The sequence below is a fragment of the Schistocerca cancellata genome, chromosome 4, assembly GCF_023864275.1.
Source record: "Schistocerca cancellata isolate TAMUIC-IGC-003103 chromosome 4, iqSchCanc2.1, whole genome shotgun sequence".
Taxonomy (NCBI): Eukaryota; Metazoa; Arthropoda; class Insecta; order Orthoptera; family Acrididae; genus Schistocerca; species Schistocerca cancellata.
In genome coordinates, this window is record NC_064629.1 from 552074215 (window position 1) to 552089474 (window position 15260).

Here is a 15260-nt window from a genome sequence, read left to right on the forward strand (position 1 = left end):
TAATTAATTTATTATTAAAGAGTTTACATTCTATTGTCTCTAATTATCAACGTTTACATATTCTTAACGATATTGCTTTCATTTTAGTAACTTGTAGTGCTACGCTTCGTTCCAGATTTCCCGTGAGGCGTCGCAGCTGCAATTTAGTGTCAGGACCTCGTGGATGCAGTTGTGAAGCTCCCAGCTACAGGCGTCGCCATATTGTAGAGTTCGTGCATGAAATATATCAGCGAGATGGAAAATAATTACGGTATCACGGTAACTAATCGGTATAGATTGTTCTTGGACGACGATGAGGACCCATTAGAAGTCCTCAAAGTCCAAGAACAGGCTAAAGAAGCTAAGAAGAAAACTAAGGTATGCGAAAAGGAGAAGGAAAATAAGAGCAAGCCGGAATCAAAAACTAAGCAACCTCCACAAGTTCGAAAAAACGTGAGGGAACCTGTGCAAAGTGTGAAATCTATAGATTCAGGGAAGATCAAAGAAGGTAATGTATTATTTATAGCTCTGTTCAGCAGTTAAATGGTTTGTTTGCGCGCGCGCGTTTATTAATGCGTATTTGGTTTTGGGTATACTTTCAGTGTGTGTTTCTTTCAGCCGTAATTAAGGGCGCAAAAAACAATTTAGGCGTAGGAATCCAGTTAATGCTGTGTAATTCGAGCTTAAATTGCTTTGTGAAGACATAATATGTATATATTTCTCACTGTTGTAAAGGTAGTAGTGTGGAATGAATGTAATGCATGGCAGTATGCTTGGATAAGTGTGCAATAGTCTGTGTACTTAAAGAATTTAAACGTTGAAGTGTGTTCGCAGCTAAAATTTCAAATTGTGCTGCTCGTAAGAGAATGGACAGTATCATTTTACAAATGGCGATTATTTCTCCTCGTGTTGTTCAGAATTGAATCGCTGTCTGAAGTGTTATAAATTGCCGTAGCAAAACAAAGATTACATATATTCATATTTGGAAGATAGTATATCTATTTTTACGCCGCGCCTACTCCAAATAGCATCGTCACCATATCCGTTGTGGTCTGTATGTAAACACGTGCGTGAAACGGAAGTAAAAAGTAAGTACATGGTTTAAGCCGATTTTAGCGTAATCGTACCATCCTGTAGTACAGTAAGAGACTTCTGTGCCGCTGAATACAATGCTACTAATTTTATGTTAATAAATTGATTACATTGCCATACCGTGTTATACGCAATATAAGCGCGTTCTCGTCTTATTCGTGCCCACTGAGGCTCGGTCGTGCACGATGGATATGTCTACGCAATTCACAACGAACAAGAACCTGTGTCGTTGATTTTTCGAGAGGCATGCCGCTCATATTTCTAATCCAGGTAACAGCAATTCTCTGTAGTTCCATTATTGGTGGCATTTTCGTTGTAGGTTGGAAGATGATGTTAAATGTGATCTGTTTATTCATTTTTATTTTATCTTACCACATTTCCCCGCAGTTTCAAGACCGCCTGAAATTAGAGGTATTTTCATTTCGTTTGAGAATGCTCTGAAAATTGCGAAAGTGAGTATAAGCTGAGCTTTATATATATAAAAGATACCATCCCCACTTGTGAAATTATTTCATCAACCAACCACACAATACTTTCCATGTGACAACTGCAGTCATGTTTAGTGCTATCATTAACAAAAGTATTTGCAAACTGTGGTAATGGAGGTTCTAAAAATGCCAGGCCAAGACAAGTAAATTTTCACCATAAAGTCTCACTAGGTTGTGCTTAGGTATGGAAGTCTGCTAATAATCAAATATTTATGATGCTCTGGTAATACAGATTTTGGTTTACAGTACTAACTAGATTGAAAGAAACTGAAATTAAGTCCTAGTGTTGTGTAAAAGTTTTTCGCCTTTTATTAGATTAGATTAGATTTACTTTCATTCCAATTGATAAGTAGTGAGAAGGTCCTCCTGGATGTGGAACATGTCAGAAAAACAACAATACATGACAAATATTTACAACTAAAACAAATAAGCTAATGTACCATTCCACAGGTCCCAAGTGGAATGATAGTCATTTTTTAATGAACACTAAGTCATTTTACAAATACTAATGCACTGAATTTAAAATAAAAAAGTTTTTTATTTATTTATAAGGTAATAAACATGTAATACAACTACTGTAATACTTATTTACAATGAACACATTACTGCACTGAAATGGTGCAGAAGTTAGATTATACACACACACACACACACACACACACACACACACACAAATTTTCAGGGAACACATTACTGCACTGAAATTGTGCAGAAGTTATGTTGTACTTATATACAAATCAGTTGGTTTTACTAAGAAATTCATCAATGGAGTAGGAGTTGGCCACCAATAAATCCTTTAGGCTTCTCTTAAACTGAATTTCATTGGTTGTTAAGCTTTTTATGGCTGCTGGCAAGTTATTGAAAATGTGTGTTCCTGAATAATGCACACCTTTTTGTACAAGACTAAGTGACTTTAAATCCTTGTGAAGATTATTCTTATTTCTAGTATTGATTCCATGAATTGAGCTGTTGGTTTGAAAAAATGATATATTTTTAATGACAAATTTCATTAAGGAATAAATATATTGGGAAGCTGTAGTTAGTATCCCTAGTTCCCTAAACAGGCTTCTGCAGGATGTTCTTGAGTTCACACCACATATAATTCTTACTGCACGTTTTTGTGCCCGGAAAACTTTAGCTTGGCTTGATGAATTACCCCAAAAAATAATCCCATATGACATTATGGAATGAAAGTAAGCATAGTATGCCAGCTTTTTCATTTTTATATCCCCTACGTCTGACAAAATTCGCATTGCAAACAGAGATTTGTTAAGACGCTTCAGCAGTTCTGTGGTGTGCTCCTCCCAATTGAATTTATTATCAAGCTGTAATCCCAAGAATTTAACACTGTCCACTTCTTCTGTCTTCTTGTCATCATATGTTAGACATATACTCTTGGGACACCCCTTACAAGTTCTGAACTGCATGTAATGTGTTTTTTCAAAGTTTAGTGACAAAGAATTGGCTAGGAACCAGTGATTAATGTCCACAAATATTTTATTGGCTGATCTTTCTTAGACTACACTTGATTTGCTATTTATTGCAACGTTTGTATCATCGGCAAACAAAAAGAACTTGGCATCTGGTAATGTTACTGATGAAAGGACATTGATATACACAAGAAAAAGTAAGGGCCCCAAAATGGAACCTTGTGGGACCCCACATGTAATTAGTTCCCAGTTGGATGATGCCTGATAGCTTGATACATGTCTCTTTCCTAATAACACCCTTTGTTTCCTGCCAGAGATATAAGATTTGAACCATTTTGCAGCATTTCCTGTTACACTATAATATTCTAGTTTACTTAAAAGGATATTGTGATTTACACAGTCAAATGCCTTTGACAGATCACAAAATATTAATCCTGTTCTGCTGTGCAGTTTAGACATAATGGCTTCGTTTTCAAATTGCCATGTTTTGATTACTGTTAGGTTATCTGCAGATTTAAAGTGCCAGACTTTCTGCCATTTTATTTGGATTTTAATGTTGTCAATGCCTTGTGTATATGAAAATGTTGATTGAATTGCCCTCACAAGTAACTGCACGAGTTGATGCCCATGTTGTATAAAGGTGAGGGCATAACATCACAAATGGAACCATGCAGCAAAAGTCACTGTTGTTGAAATCAAATGTTAGGTTGAGTATTGCCTCACAAATGTTAATTTACTGATAAATGGTGAAACATGATGTATGTTCTGAGAGTCTTCAGAACTTCATTTAACTGTTTGATGATAAACTATACAGCTAAGGTATTGTGAAGTATTTAGTGAATGGTTGTAGATCATTCGATATAGGCTTAATTTATTTTCTGATACATGGTGTTGGATGTTAGGGTAAACTTCCTTCCACACAGTTGACAAAAACTGTTTTGTTGTGGCTGTTAAATTACTGAGTGGTATTGTTAAATTGCACCACCTCCCCACTCCAAACTGTTAGTTAGAAATATTGTCTTTTATGTGAATTGATTATTGAACCTGTGTGGTGTGAAAGTGCCTGCATGATCTTTTGTGTGAAAATATCCAAACGATTTAGTGATGATGGGAATTGTGTGTATTCTGTTTGTCCATTAAGTATGTATTGTCGATCAGATAGTTTCCATTTAGGTACTACAAATATACTTTGTTATACATTCTTGTAGAGAATATTTTTCTTTTGTGTTGGGATACAGTGCCATTTATAATACAGAATTTCTGTACCTCTTATTACTCATATATTGTAGTAGTGGTGATGTTTTCAATGTGCTTCCCACTTTGTGAATCACTCCCATTGATAACCAGGCACAGATGATGGATAAATTATGGATGTCATCAAAACAATCTCTAGATTTTGTCCCTTTTGCTGTGGTACTGTAAAAGTAATGTTTACTTTGAAAGTTTATTAACGTTACTTGGAAAAGTTCAATTTTGGCAGTAACATGTGTTGTTGACATGTAAAATCATAAGAACAAAGTTGTGCAACCAATGTCATGCAAATTGTTAGTGTGAAATTATTGCATGTGAGAAAGCTGTGGTTTATGTAAACTATCTTATCCATCATAGCTAATAATTGGTTTGTTCCACTCTATTGCAGGCTAGATATGACGGGTATGAATTGTAACTTGTCAAAAATGCATCTAACTCGTAGCTTTTACTATGGGCTCAAGAGTTAATTGTACAAGAATATCTGTGATAGCAAGCATTTGCTATCATTCTAAGGGTGGTGTTGTATCAAAATACATTCTTCTATTGTTAAACTTCACTGCAGGTAGTGTTAAAGTATGTTGATACTAGTGACACCATAACAAATGTTATAAGTGTTGGAAGTGTACTTACAATGTTGATACAAACATGCCACATTAAGTTTGTCATGTTATTGTAATTGGTAGTGGAAGAAAGGATAGTAGATATAGTGGGCAAGGAGCAGTTTGATAAATTACTCGGTACCCTTGAGGTATAGTGCATCTGACATACCCACAGTGAGTTTCGGAATATGATCATATTGGAATATTTAAATGCTTGTGCCTTCCTGTGAACTGAAAACTGCCTGTCCCCTTCAGTTATGTTGGTGGACTACTTCAGGTTAGTGTGGTATCGGAGATGGCCTCTCCTCTTGGTTCCAATGGCAGAGAGAATTGCAGTGCAGTGCGATGTGTATGGAGGTTGGAAGGTGAAAATTTGAATTGACGAAGTCAACGAATGTGATTTGAGAAAACCTGGTTGTGGTAACAACTTCGAAAAGTAGTGAAACTTAACATTCACAGCATATTGAAATATGCAATGGGGTCCAACACATGACTTTTCCTAAATTTGTAATGCATGTTCTTTACTGCATTTTTCCCACGTGCTCAAAGCATTGACAGGTATCAGTATATACTGAACTGTCAGGCAAGATAGTGGGCTCAATGATTAACGGAAGATCTTTGAATTTGTACACTACTTAGCTTCACACGAATTTGTCATTTAGTCTGTGCACGTAATTTTAATTTTGGTGCATGTATTTGGATGCTGTTTTAACTTGTTAATATGAAAAGTGGTGCTCTTAAATCCTTTAAATGATTAAGATTTGCTATACTTACATGAATACTGCATGCTGTGTTTATTGTTAATAATTGGTTGTATTCCAAATAGTGAGGATGACGTGTGTAAAGGACTATCAAAAATTTTCTTTGTTCGGGTGTTCTTGCAGCATATATGCAAAGTAGTGAGACTCGGGCTGGTATATAAGCACAGATGTGTAGGCTAGGGATTAGTGTGGCAACGCAACTTTTCGATGTGTGTGCGGCACGTTCAGAAATGTGAACTATGCCAGCAGAGGCAGAACACAGCCTGTGTGGCTTCTGTAAAGCACACTTGGCAGGCAGTCAGGCACTGCACACTGTATGCAGCAGAGGTGCAGGACTAGAGGCATTAGCTAGGGCTGCCCTGTCCTGTTGTCAGACTCGCACAGTTTTCCTCTATCTGCAACGTCCTCTTGGGACCTGTTGATTTAGTGCGGCAGCTGGCATGTTTGCTTGATTGCGTGAATGGCAAAGTGTGCAAGCTGGCCATTGTGATAGAGAGTAAGAATGTCGTGTAGTTCATGTAATGTTTGTGTTGAAAAACAGGAGTTCTTACTAGTGGGTGTTAGTTGCATGTCAGATCATATGTTGCTGTGTATGAGATGTAGCTAACATATTGGGTTATTCTTAATACATATATATTGCCATGTCTCCAATCTTGACAAAATGGATTGTATGTGAAGCACTTTGTCCCGAGCACGTGTGCCAAGGGAAAAGCCAAAACAAAATATTCATAAATGCCTAGTATCTTGTACTGTTTGAGACACCGAAACAATATTTTGGCAAATGATAGCTCACAAAGAACAACATTTTGCCACGTGATTAACATGTGAAACTTTAATATCTATGGTGATACTAAAGCAAGTGAACAGTTTTCCATGAAATAATGAAGGGTGGAATTGGAAGAAAGTTATGAAGGAATTTCATAACTGCAGTTGTAAGTATTACTTATTATTTGATTGATTGATGTACTTTATACACATCTTCAGAGTTAACATTTAATATTAATGAGAAGTATTTCACTGTAGTATTGGCCTCTCTCAAACTCACTCACACTCTCTCTCTCTCTCTCTCTCTCTCTCTCTCTCTCTCTCTCTCTCTCTCTCTCTCTCTCTCACACACACACACACACACACACACACACACACACACACACTTAAAAAAAAAAATTAATTTTTCCCTCGTAAGAAAATCATATTTCTACACATACTTGGACCTGGTTAGTATTCAGTGATCCCATTTCCTCCTCCTCAGTGAGATCACTTGATGAAATATTCTCAGTCCTCGAGTAATTGAGCTATGCATGTAGCATTTACAATTTTATCCATAGTGTTCAGTTTACATTCATAAGGTTGTTTAATCACATGAAATCTGGAACATTGTGTATCAGATGCCCACTCCACAATTTCTCAATTATGAGAAAGTAGGTAGTTAAAAACTTCGTCATTAACAGTAACTATGCATTTAGGGTAGGGTTGAATTAAGTTAGTTAGTAACAGAAATGCCTCATCACCTACTGGAATCTAAAGGGGTCCAGAGTTCTGAATCACAGAACCTAAGTCTAACTTAGACACACTCGGTATGGACATTGAAGTGGATTTCACGAGTGCTGAGCCACTACAGAGCCCTTCTGTGGGCAGTATGTGTTGACCTGCAGAAACTCTGTTGCCCTGTTAGGCGTCTGCTCTGTCAGTGCTGTGTGCGGTGTGTCTATTAACAAATATGTCCAAACAGGACCAACATGCTGTTGGTATTTTCTTTGCTGCTGAAGGACAAATAAGACATATGTTGGAGAATAAAGAATCTGTATCAGGCAGCATGTCTGCCAAAAACAGTTATTGTGGAATGGTGTACCAAGGGGTGCCACTGCTTCTTGTGCTTCTTGACATATCCCCATATTGCAATGCCATAATGCAGAAGTTATGTCAACTCAAGTGGGAGACAATTAAGTGCCCACCCTGTAGTCCTGATCTCTCACCATACAATTATCATGCTTTTGGGTGATTAATAAAATGTCTGAGGGTCAGGAAATCCTGTCAGACTATGCAGCAGACAATAAGGCTACTTCATGCAGCAGGACACGGTGTTTGGCAAAAAGGGTATCTTCAGTGTGGTGTTAGTGTGATCATCTTGATGTTCACAGCAGTTCTGCTTGACTGGTGTACTGATTCTGGACTGCACAGCCTTAAAAATGCAAACGTTTTGATTGCTGCTTGTAGAACTTCCTGTAAGTTAATTTCCATTGGCACTGTTAGTGAAGTCAGTTTCAAGTTTCTAAAAAGTTTATTACTGACAAATTGAGTATTCCTTGTAATTTATTTGTTCTGTGACCTTTCTGTACAACAGTGTGGAACATGTCAGATACAATAACACATGTGAATTCATTTGGCAGCTTGGAAAACCCACAATGGCTGGATGGGGTGCGAACCCTGCTGCTCTCAAATGAATCCAGTGCATTAACCACATTACTTTGAATATGTTCTCGGAAGGAACCGAATGTACTTAGTCTAAAAGGAGCTTACTTAGTGTACAAGGAATATGATCAATAATAATTAGAGCATGAAACTTTCACATCTAACAATAAGTGAAAACAAGTGAGCACACAGCACACTTCAGAAAAATATAATGTACGAACACATGCCAACATTATATCTATTACAAGTATTCTTGCAACTGATTACCTTAACTGAGGTGGTGTACTGCCCTGCCCTGCATCTGAAACTGAGGTAACTGGAAATCGTGAACAGTATTGGGCCACAATCTCCCCCCCCCCCCCCCCCCCCCCCCCCCACACACACACACACACACACACACACACACACACAAACACACACACACACACACACACACACACACACACGTACGTTAACAGATTAAGACATTCTCAGTGGTACTGTAGAACCACTTTTCAACTAGAAAGATTTTTAACTCTGCTTTAAAAGCTGTTTGTTTCTCCAACCTCTTCATTATTTTGGCATTGTGTTTTAATGAATGACACCAAAGTGGCTTGTTCTGCATCTAGGGACCACAGTTGTGAATGTTATAAGTAGGTTGGCTGTCTTGGTGTTATAAGACTGTGAGAATGTGTGTAGTAATTATCGCAGTTTGGATGAAGTCAGGCAGTGAAAGTATTGTATAACAGTGGCTAAAGCAGATTTGTAAGCACATGTGAACTGGGCTGTGTAAAGAAGTTAAATAAATAAGACTAAATGAGTGTTGCACTGTCTTTGACATATTACATAGTGTGGGTACTTTTACAAGCCGAAGGAGGCCTTATTATTTGGTGTCTTTTCTTAAACTACTTTTCCTGCAACATTTAATTTTTGATCTGTAGATTGAAAGAGTATTATGAATTGTTCATATTTCCTTCAAAGTAAATGTGGCCATTAAAGGGAGGTAATGCATTATGAAAAGTGGGATTGCATAGGTATGCAGTTCCACAGAACTTCCTGGATTGTGTACGAGTTACATCAAGTTTTTGTTATTGACTGTAATTACAAATTTGCAGAAGCTGTTGCCTGTAGAAGATAAAATCTTATTCAATCACTCCTTTCCAACAGTTTTCATACCCAGATCTTCTATTACAAAACATTTTTGGGACATTTGTGAGCCTGACTACTACCCTTGTTTGGGGGGGGGGGGGGGTTGAGATTATATACATAAAAATCATATTTGATGTGGGTTGCTGTTTCAGTGCTAATTATGCTGGAATATCCATTATAAAAATAGAAATAAGATGTATAATTAAGAAACCAGTGTAGGTGTTCCTTTGGTGTGCAACAATGATTTCAGGTAGTAATAGCCCTGTATATCTCCTCGTGAAATAGTTGGTAGTGTGGTGTTCATTGTGGTAGGTGTAAAAATGTTCAGTGGCACACCTGCCCATTTAATGGTGTATGTATGTTTGGCACACCCTGCAGTGAGTTTTTAAATGTAACTTCTTGCATCTCCCCACCATGAAGGCAATTACACTGTGAGAACCTCTTGAAGAAAGTCCCAATTAACATATCTTTGCTTTGTTTTGCTTTTGTACTCCCCCCCTCCCCCCCCCTTACACCCTAAGCATTGCACTCTTTCTTCATTGTTGTTAGTGCCCTGCATCTGATGTCCTGTTAGTTATTATACACAGTTCTCCATAAATTTCTGCAGTTTAATTCTTATTTACTTTAAAGTATAGTGATGTGGAATAAAATTATATTGATCAGAATTTTCCTAACACTTAATCAATACTGTATTTTGATCACTTCATTTGTAGACTTGGGTTTAATGGGTATATAATGCAGTTAATATTTTGCTGGCAATTAAGTGTTCCATTTCTAAATTTTGTGGCACCCTTCAACTGACTGGTGGTATTTCAGTTAGTAGAAGTTCTTGTTAAAGTAAACTCTATAAGTGTTGAGGGTATTTTGTTCCACTGAAAAAATGATTAAACTAAACTTGTCTATAAGAGTTATAAGACTTAAATTCTGGTGAACCAAGTAAAATGCCCTATTGGGATTCTGCTAGGTAAACTTCTATCTACGGGAATACATAAGATGACATTTGTCGTAGATAAATATTTGAAAATATAAGAGTGTTGTAGTAGGATTTAGCTTTCATTATAGGTAAATTGAAGGTACAATCTTGATATGTAATGTTAAAATGAAGTATAGCGGGTGAAATTGAAATCCATGGTAAAGGTTCATGAACCACTTTTGTATATATTACGAAGGTTTCCTGAAGAATTAATAGTGATAATACATTCTTGCAAAGAGTAATACAATGACCATCCACTGTTGATAATGCTATTTATTTACACAAATAGCACTGTCGTTGGTTTTGAACTGGCAGGTTCACCTTCAGGTGGTTGTTAACATCTAGAATACATTTGTTGTTGTTTATGTTAACTGTGGGCTGTTTTCTTTCATGTTGCAAAAGTTTGTTGCAGTGATGGTGCTCTACAGCAGAAAATGTGAGAAACTGCTTTTATTAAAACTGAAACTGTACGTAATAAGGAATGAGATTTGTTTACATTGTTTTTGTAGATAGCCCAGATAAGTTTTAGGTCACTTATACTTAACTTAATGTTGCACAGCCATGTGAGCAGGAACCCGTTGCTTCAAAATGTGTAATGTGCAGTTAGTTTAAATAAATAACATTAATAACAGTGGCTAGTTGCTATTTTCTTCTCTGCAAAAATAAACCTGCATTTTGTACACACAGTCTCAATGTCAGTTTTTGATAAAATAATATTTTTACTGATTTGCATGTAACACTGTCTTGTGAAAAAAAAAATTTGTAACATTTTGAAGGAATAGGCATATTTTATTTTGTTAAAAATGATTTATAGTGTGGTTATTCTGAACCTGTAATTAAAACTAAAAATAATAAAATTAAGATTTTGTCATGTCTTCGAAAAAACTTACTAGTTGAAACTTTAGTGACCACAGAGGCTAGGGGTAAGACAAAAGCTATATATATGTAACAGGAGTATTAGCTTAAGTTACTAGTGGTTTCCACACATTAATCTGCAGAAGTTTAATGAACTTGAGTAATAGTGGAAAGGAATTTTGTGACAGACAATAGTGGAAACCATTGGAAAGTTGATGTGTTTACAGTAGGGTGACCATTTGATCATGGTTTTAAGGGAGATATCATCTGAACATTTGTTGTAAATAATGTTTGTTTCCAACCAATAGCTGAATACGTAGTTCAAATAGTAGGAATAAGAACACCATACATAAAGACCTAAGAATCGCTTTATTGGTCCAAAAAGGGGTCCGATATTCGCGGTTTCTCCCGCAACCATTAAAAACTTGGAATACTGTTTGAAGAAATTTTTGGTAGGCAACTCCTACACTATAGGTGAATGTCTTTAACATAAACTGTTACACCAACTTAACGTAAAAATGTTAGATTTCAGTTTGACAGGGTTTGTTACATGTCAAGATTAGGTATTTTGGGTATGATAAAATTTTAAAAAGTGCACAACTGTTTCATTCAGACAGTTTTAATTCTGTAACTATTAGCACCTCCAGCTGGCTGTGGTGTAGTCACATATCTTGACAATCTCCTGACAAATGATCAGTAAGGTGAGTATCGTATTCATGTGTTCTATGTTTTTTATGTTATACTTGACTTGTTCCACACCAATGAGAATAGTCTAATTTTTGCATCTAAGGAATGAAAGCTGAATCCAATGATTTCAAGGGAGATTTAGTCGCAGTAAGTTCCAGCAGCACAACTACATCCCATTTTCTTGGCATGGGTGACAATTAAGAGATAAATATATATTTAAAACAAACCTGGTATATTTCACTTCCTTTTACTCTATAAAGTCATACAGTATCCTATTTTGTGATAACTCCTCAAACCTCATTCCCTTGAGCCAAACAGTCTTCTTTCTGTAGAGGTATGAGCAGAGAAAACTGACAGTATCAATTATTACATGTATCTTTGAGATCTGTTGCATAGGAAATTTGAACTACCAGTAGTACTTTGCGAGATGAATATTGACAGTGCTCTCTGGTGAAATATATGGGAGAGAAACAGTCACTACTGGGGCTGGCAGGATTGAAAAAATGCTAAAATATGGGAGATTTTGGGAAATATGGAAGAGGTGGTCATTTTAGTTTGTGCTCTTTGTCCTTCAAAAAACCTGGATTTTTGTGTTCCAGGAATAAGAAACGCGAAAGCTGCGCATTGCGAGGTGACTAAAACATAATTACTGTGACACAGCACTAAGTTAAAGAATTCTTATAATTAAGAGAATCTGGAACTAGAGTATTTGCTTGTCATGTTGAAAAGGTTTTCCAGGGAAACTTCTGAAAGCCTGCACAGTTACATTCGGCAGAATTTTTTGTACATAAGATGTGACTAACTGCTGTGGTTGTTGCTGCTGCTGCTGCTGCTGCTGCTGCTACTACTACTACTACTACTACTACTACTACTACTACTGTTTCCAGATACCTCTTTCCTCAATTTTCAAATTTGATGGCATATTAACACTTCAGGAATTGTGGAGCATCATTATGTTTGCCTTAAACAGCTTCACACATTGCAGCTTTTCTGTTCTTCCAGGCCATTAATTTAAACCAGAAAATTTTCTATGAAGTATGCAGTTGATGCAGCAGATCACTAAAGTATTTGTTCTACTGCACACTTAAATGCTGCTGAAAAAGTATGACAAAGTGCTTAAGCAGGTCCAACTTTCGTCTTATTTTAGTGCCTTGAATTTCATTGTAGCTTCCAAGCAATGTTCAGAATGCTTTTCAATTGTGCAGCTTTACAGCAGGTTCGGTGCAGACAGTTGGAGGTGGCAAGTTAAGCCTTTTTCCTATATCACTATCTATATTATTTTCAGATAGTGTTTATTTACATTGAAACGATCCTTGCGGAAATACTCCAGTAGTGGCTATTTGTTATGAGTTTTTAACAGAACGTATTTTTGCAGTTATATGGAAGACACTTGATATAGCATATAAAATAAAATTTTTGTGTTCATTTATTTTTAGTGCAGGAATTGCTAGAAACTATTGAATGTGTGCGTGAAATGCAGCTTCCATGGTGATTGTTTTATTTGTGAAATAAAATAACACTGTAAGTGTTCAATGATGTTGTGTTTGTGAGTTGTCTCAGGTTGCTGCTGTAGTAGTAAAATTGTTACATTTTAAATTTACAATAACTTTTATATTCATGATATGTTTTTACTCTCTAGTGTGGATATTGTTTGGCTGACAATATGGTATATGTTATAATTTATTGCAAGTTAGCCTATGGCCTATAACCAGTGCTGTCTTGCTGTGTACAGTGTGTGTGTGTGTGTGTGTGTGTGTGTGTGTGTGTGTGTGTCATGTAACAGGTGGATACATACAGGTTATCAAGTGTTTGATCCACACTCAATCTTATCAAGTGAGATGGCACAGTGGTAAGACACTGGACTTGCATTTGGAAGGATGATGGTTCTAATTCCAACTGGCCACCCAGATGTAGGCTTTCTGTGGTTTCCCCTAAAAAGATAGGCATATGCCAGGATGGTGCTAATAAGAGCCTGGCTAATTTCCTCCCCCCTAACTCTAGCATGTCTTCTGTTTCTAATGACGTCAATGAATACAGTAAACCTTAATCTTAGTTCATGTTTCCTTCGAGAAATCATAGGATATTTTGGTCACTTCTTACTTCTGTAACCATTAACGATGATGCGTTTTAGAGATATGTCAAGTTGCACTATGGTACGGAATCCATGTAAAACTGTAACTTGCGCGCGCCCCCCCCCCCCCCTCCTACGGCTAGCACTGTATATTGACAGTGCAGTTCAAAGGTCAGAGGGTAGATGACGTGAACCCATCTCCAATAAGTACCATATTGAAACCCATCTTTGTGTTGAAGATAGCTTTCCAACAGGCTGGTGCCAATGATACGTGAAATTTGTCATCAGTGTGAGCCATTATTACTAAGTACCTTATTGGATAATGAGGATTAGGTGTATCAGTATGGAGTGGAAAATAGGGAGTAGGCTACTCCAATGAGTGAAAATGAAGAGGGATGTGCAAATTGTGAAATTGAAGTCTTCAGTGGTGACATTGTGTGTGGAATTCCATTCCACATTGTCAGTATCCTCACAAATACCCACTCTCTGAATGCTAACTAAATGACACAAGAAAGCAGTGCTATTGCTGCGTCTGGGGTCAGTCATTTATGTAATTGTAGTTCAGTGATAGTTAAAACAGTAGCTATGAGCCTGAAGGTTGGTTGGAGCAATTACTAGACATGTTTTTGTTGGAGATTGTATGCAGTTGCGCTCCTCACTTGGAACTGAATGACCCGGCCAGCCTGTAGTTTACTGTGGACTTCGATCAACAGTGCAACTTGACGTTTTCACATTAACATTGATGAAAGTAGTGTATGGTGACAGATGAAAAATCCTAGGACTGACCAGTGATTGAACCTAATGTCTATGGATCAGTAATGTAACTATACAAATCTTAAGCGCAAAATTGAATTTTAACTTGTGGCATAATGTTTCAGAGCTTCATAGTTTGCACCATACTAGCAGGACCGCATAGAAGTGGAAATAGTAGAATATTGGCAATCAACTGTGTGGTGTAGATGCGAAGTTGCAAAATATATTAAAACGTCACAACCCCTGGCAGCTGCAGTGGGGCCTTGAACCATATTTATTTTTATTTTCTATTATTTTTCTTTTACTATCTTCCAGTTAGATTTCAATTTTTGACGTAATTTGTCTTTCAGGTTAAGTGGCAATCACCTACACAAACCATATGCAAACATAAATTATAACTGCTGTAATTGTAAATTATGTTGTTAAGATTGTCATTAATAGCATGTATGGTCTCTCATAGTATCTAGCCAATGACAACAAAGTTCTTGCAGTGAAGTAATTGCTGACAATTAGCAGCAACCTGTAGTGACACTTCTTGTTCTGACATGTAAAGTGAGATGATTGCTGAAGAGTGATAAGCTGTCATCACATGGGTCGAGGCAGCAAATATTGGTGTGTGTGACTGGAAATCCAATGTTTAGAGACACAGTGCCATTAGCCCATTGCACAAGCTGGTTGACATGATTTTGTGTTCTCTGCGCTCTCCAGTGGCAATACTCAACTTTGTGTCTCACGAACCACACAATATGGACAAGCATAAAATTCCTGTGTTTTCTGTACTATA

The 15260-nt window shown here is 36.9% G+C and overlaps 1 protein-coding gene across 1 annotated transcript in view; it reads left to right on the top strand.

Moving 5' to 3' along the window:
- Positions 1-126: 126 nt before the first annotated feature.
- LOC126184662 (plasminogen activator inhibitor 1 RNA-binding protein-like) overlaps positions 127-15260 on the top strand; it is an 83789-nt gene continuing 68655 nt past the window's right edge. Inside the window, exon 1 of the mRNA XM_049927144.1 lies at positions 127-487. Within this exon, the coding sequence (XP_049783101.1) occupies positions 217-487 (271 nt within the window). The 5' untranslated portion in view covers positions 127-216. The remainder of the gene's footprint in view (positions 488-15260) is intronic.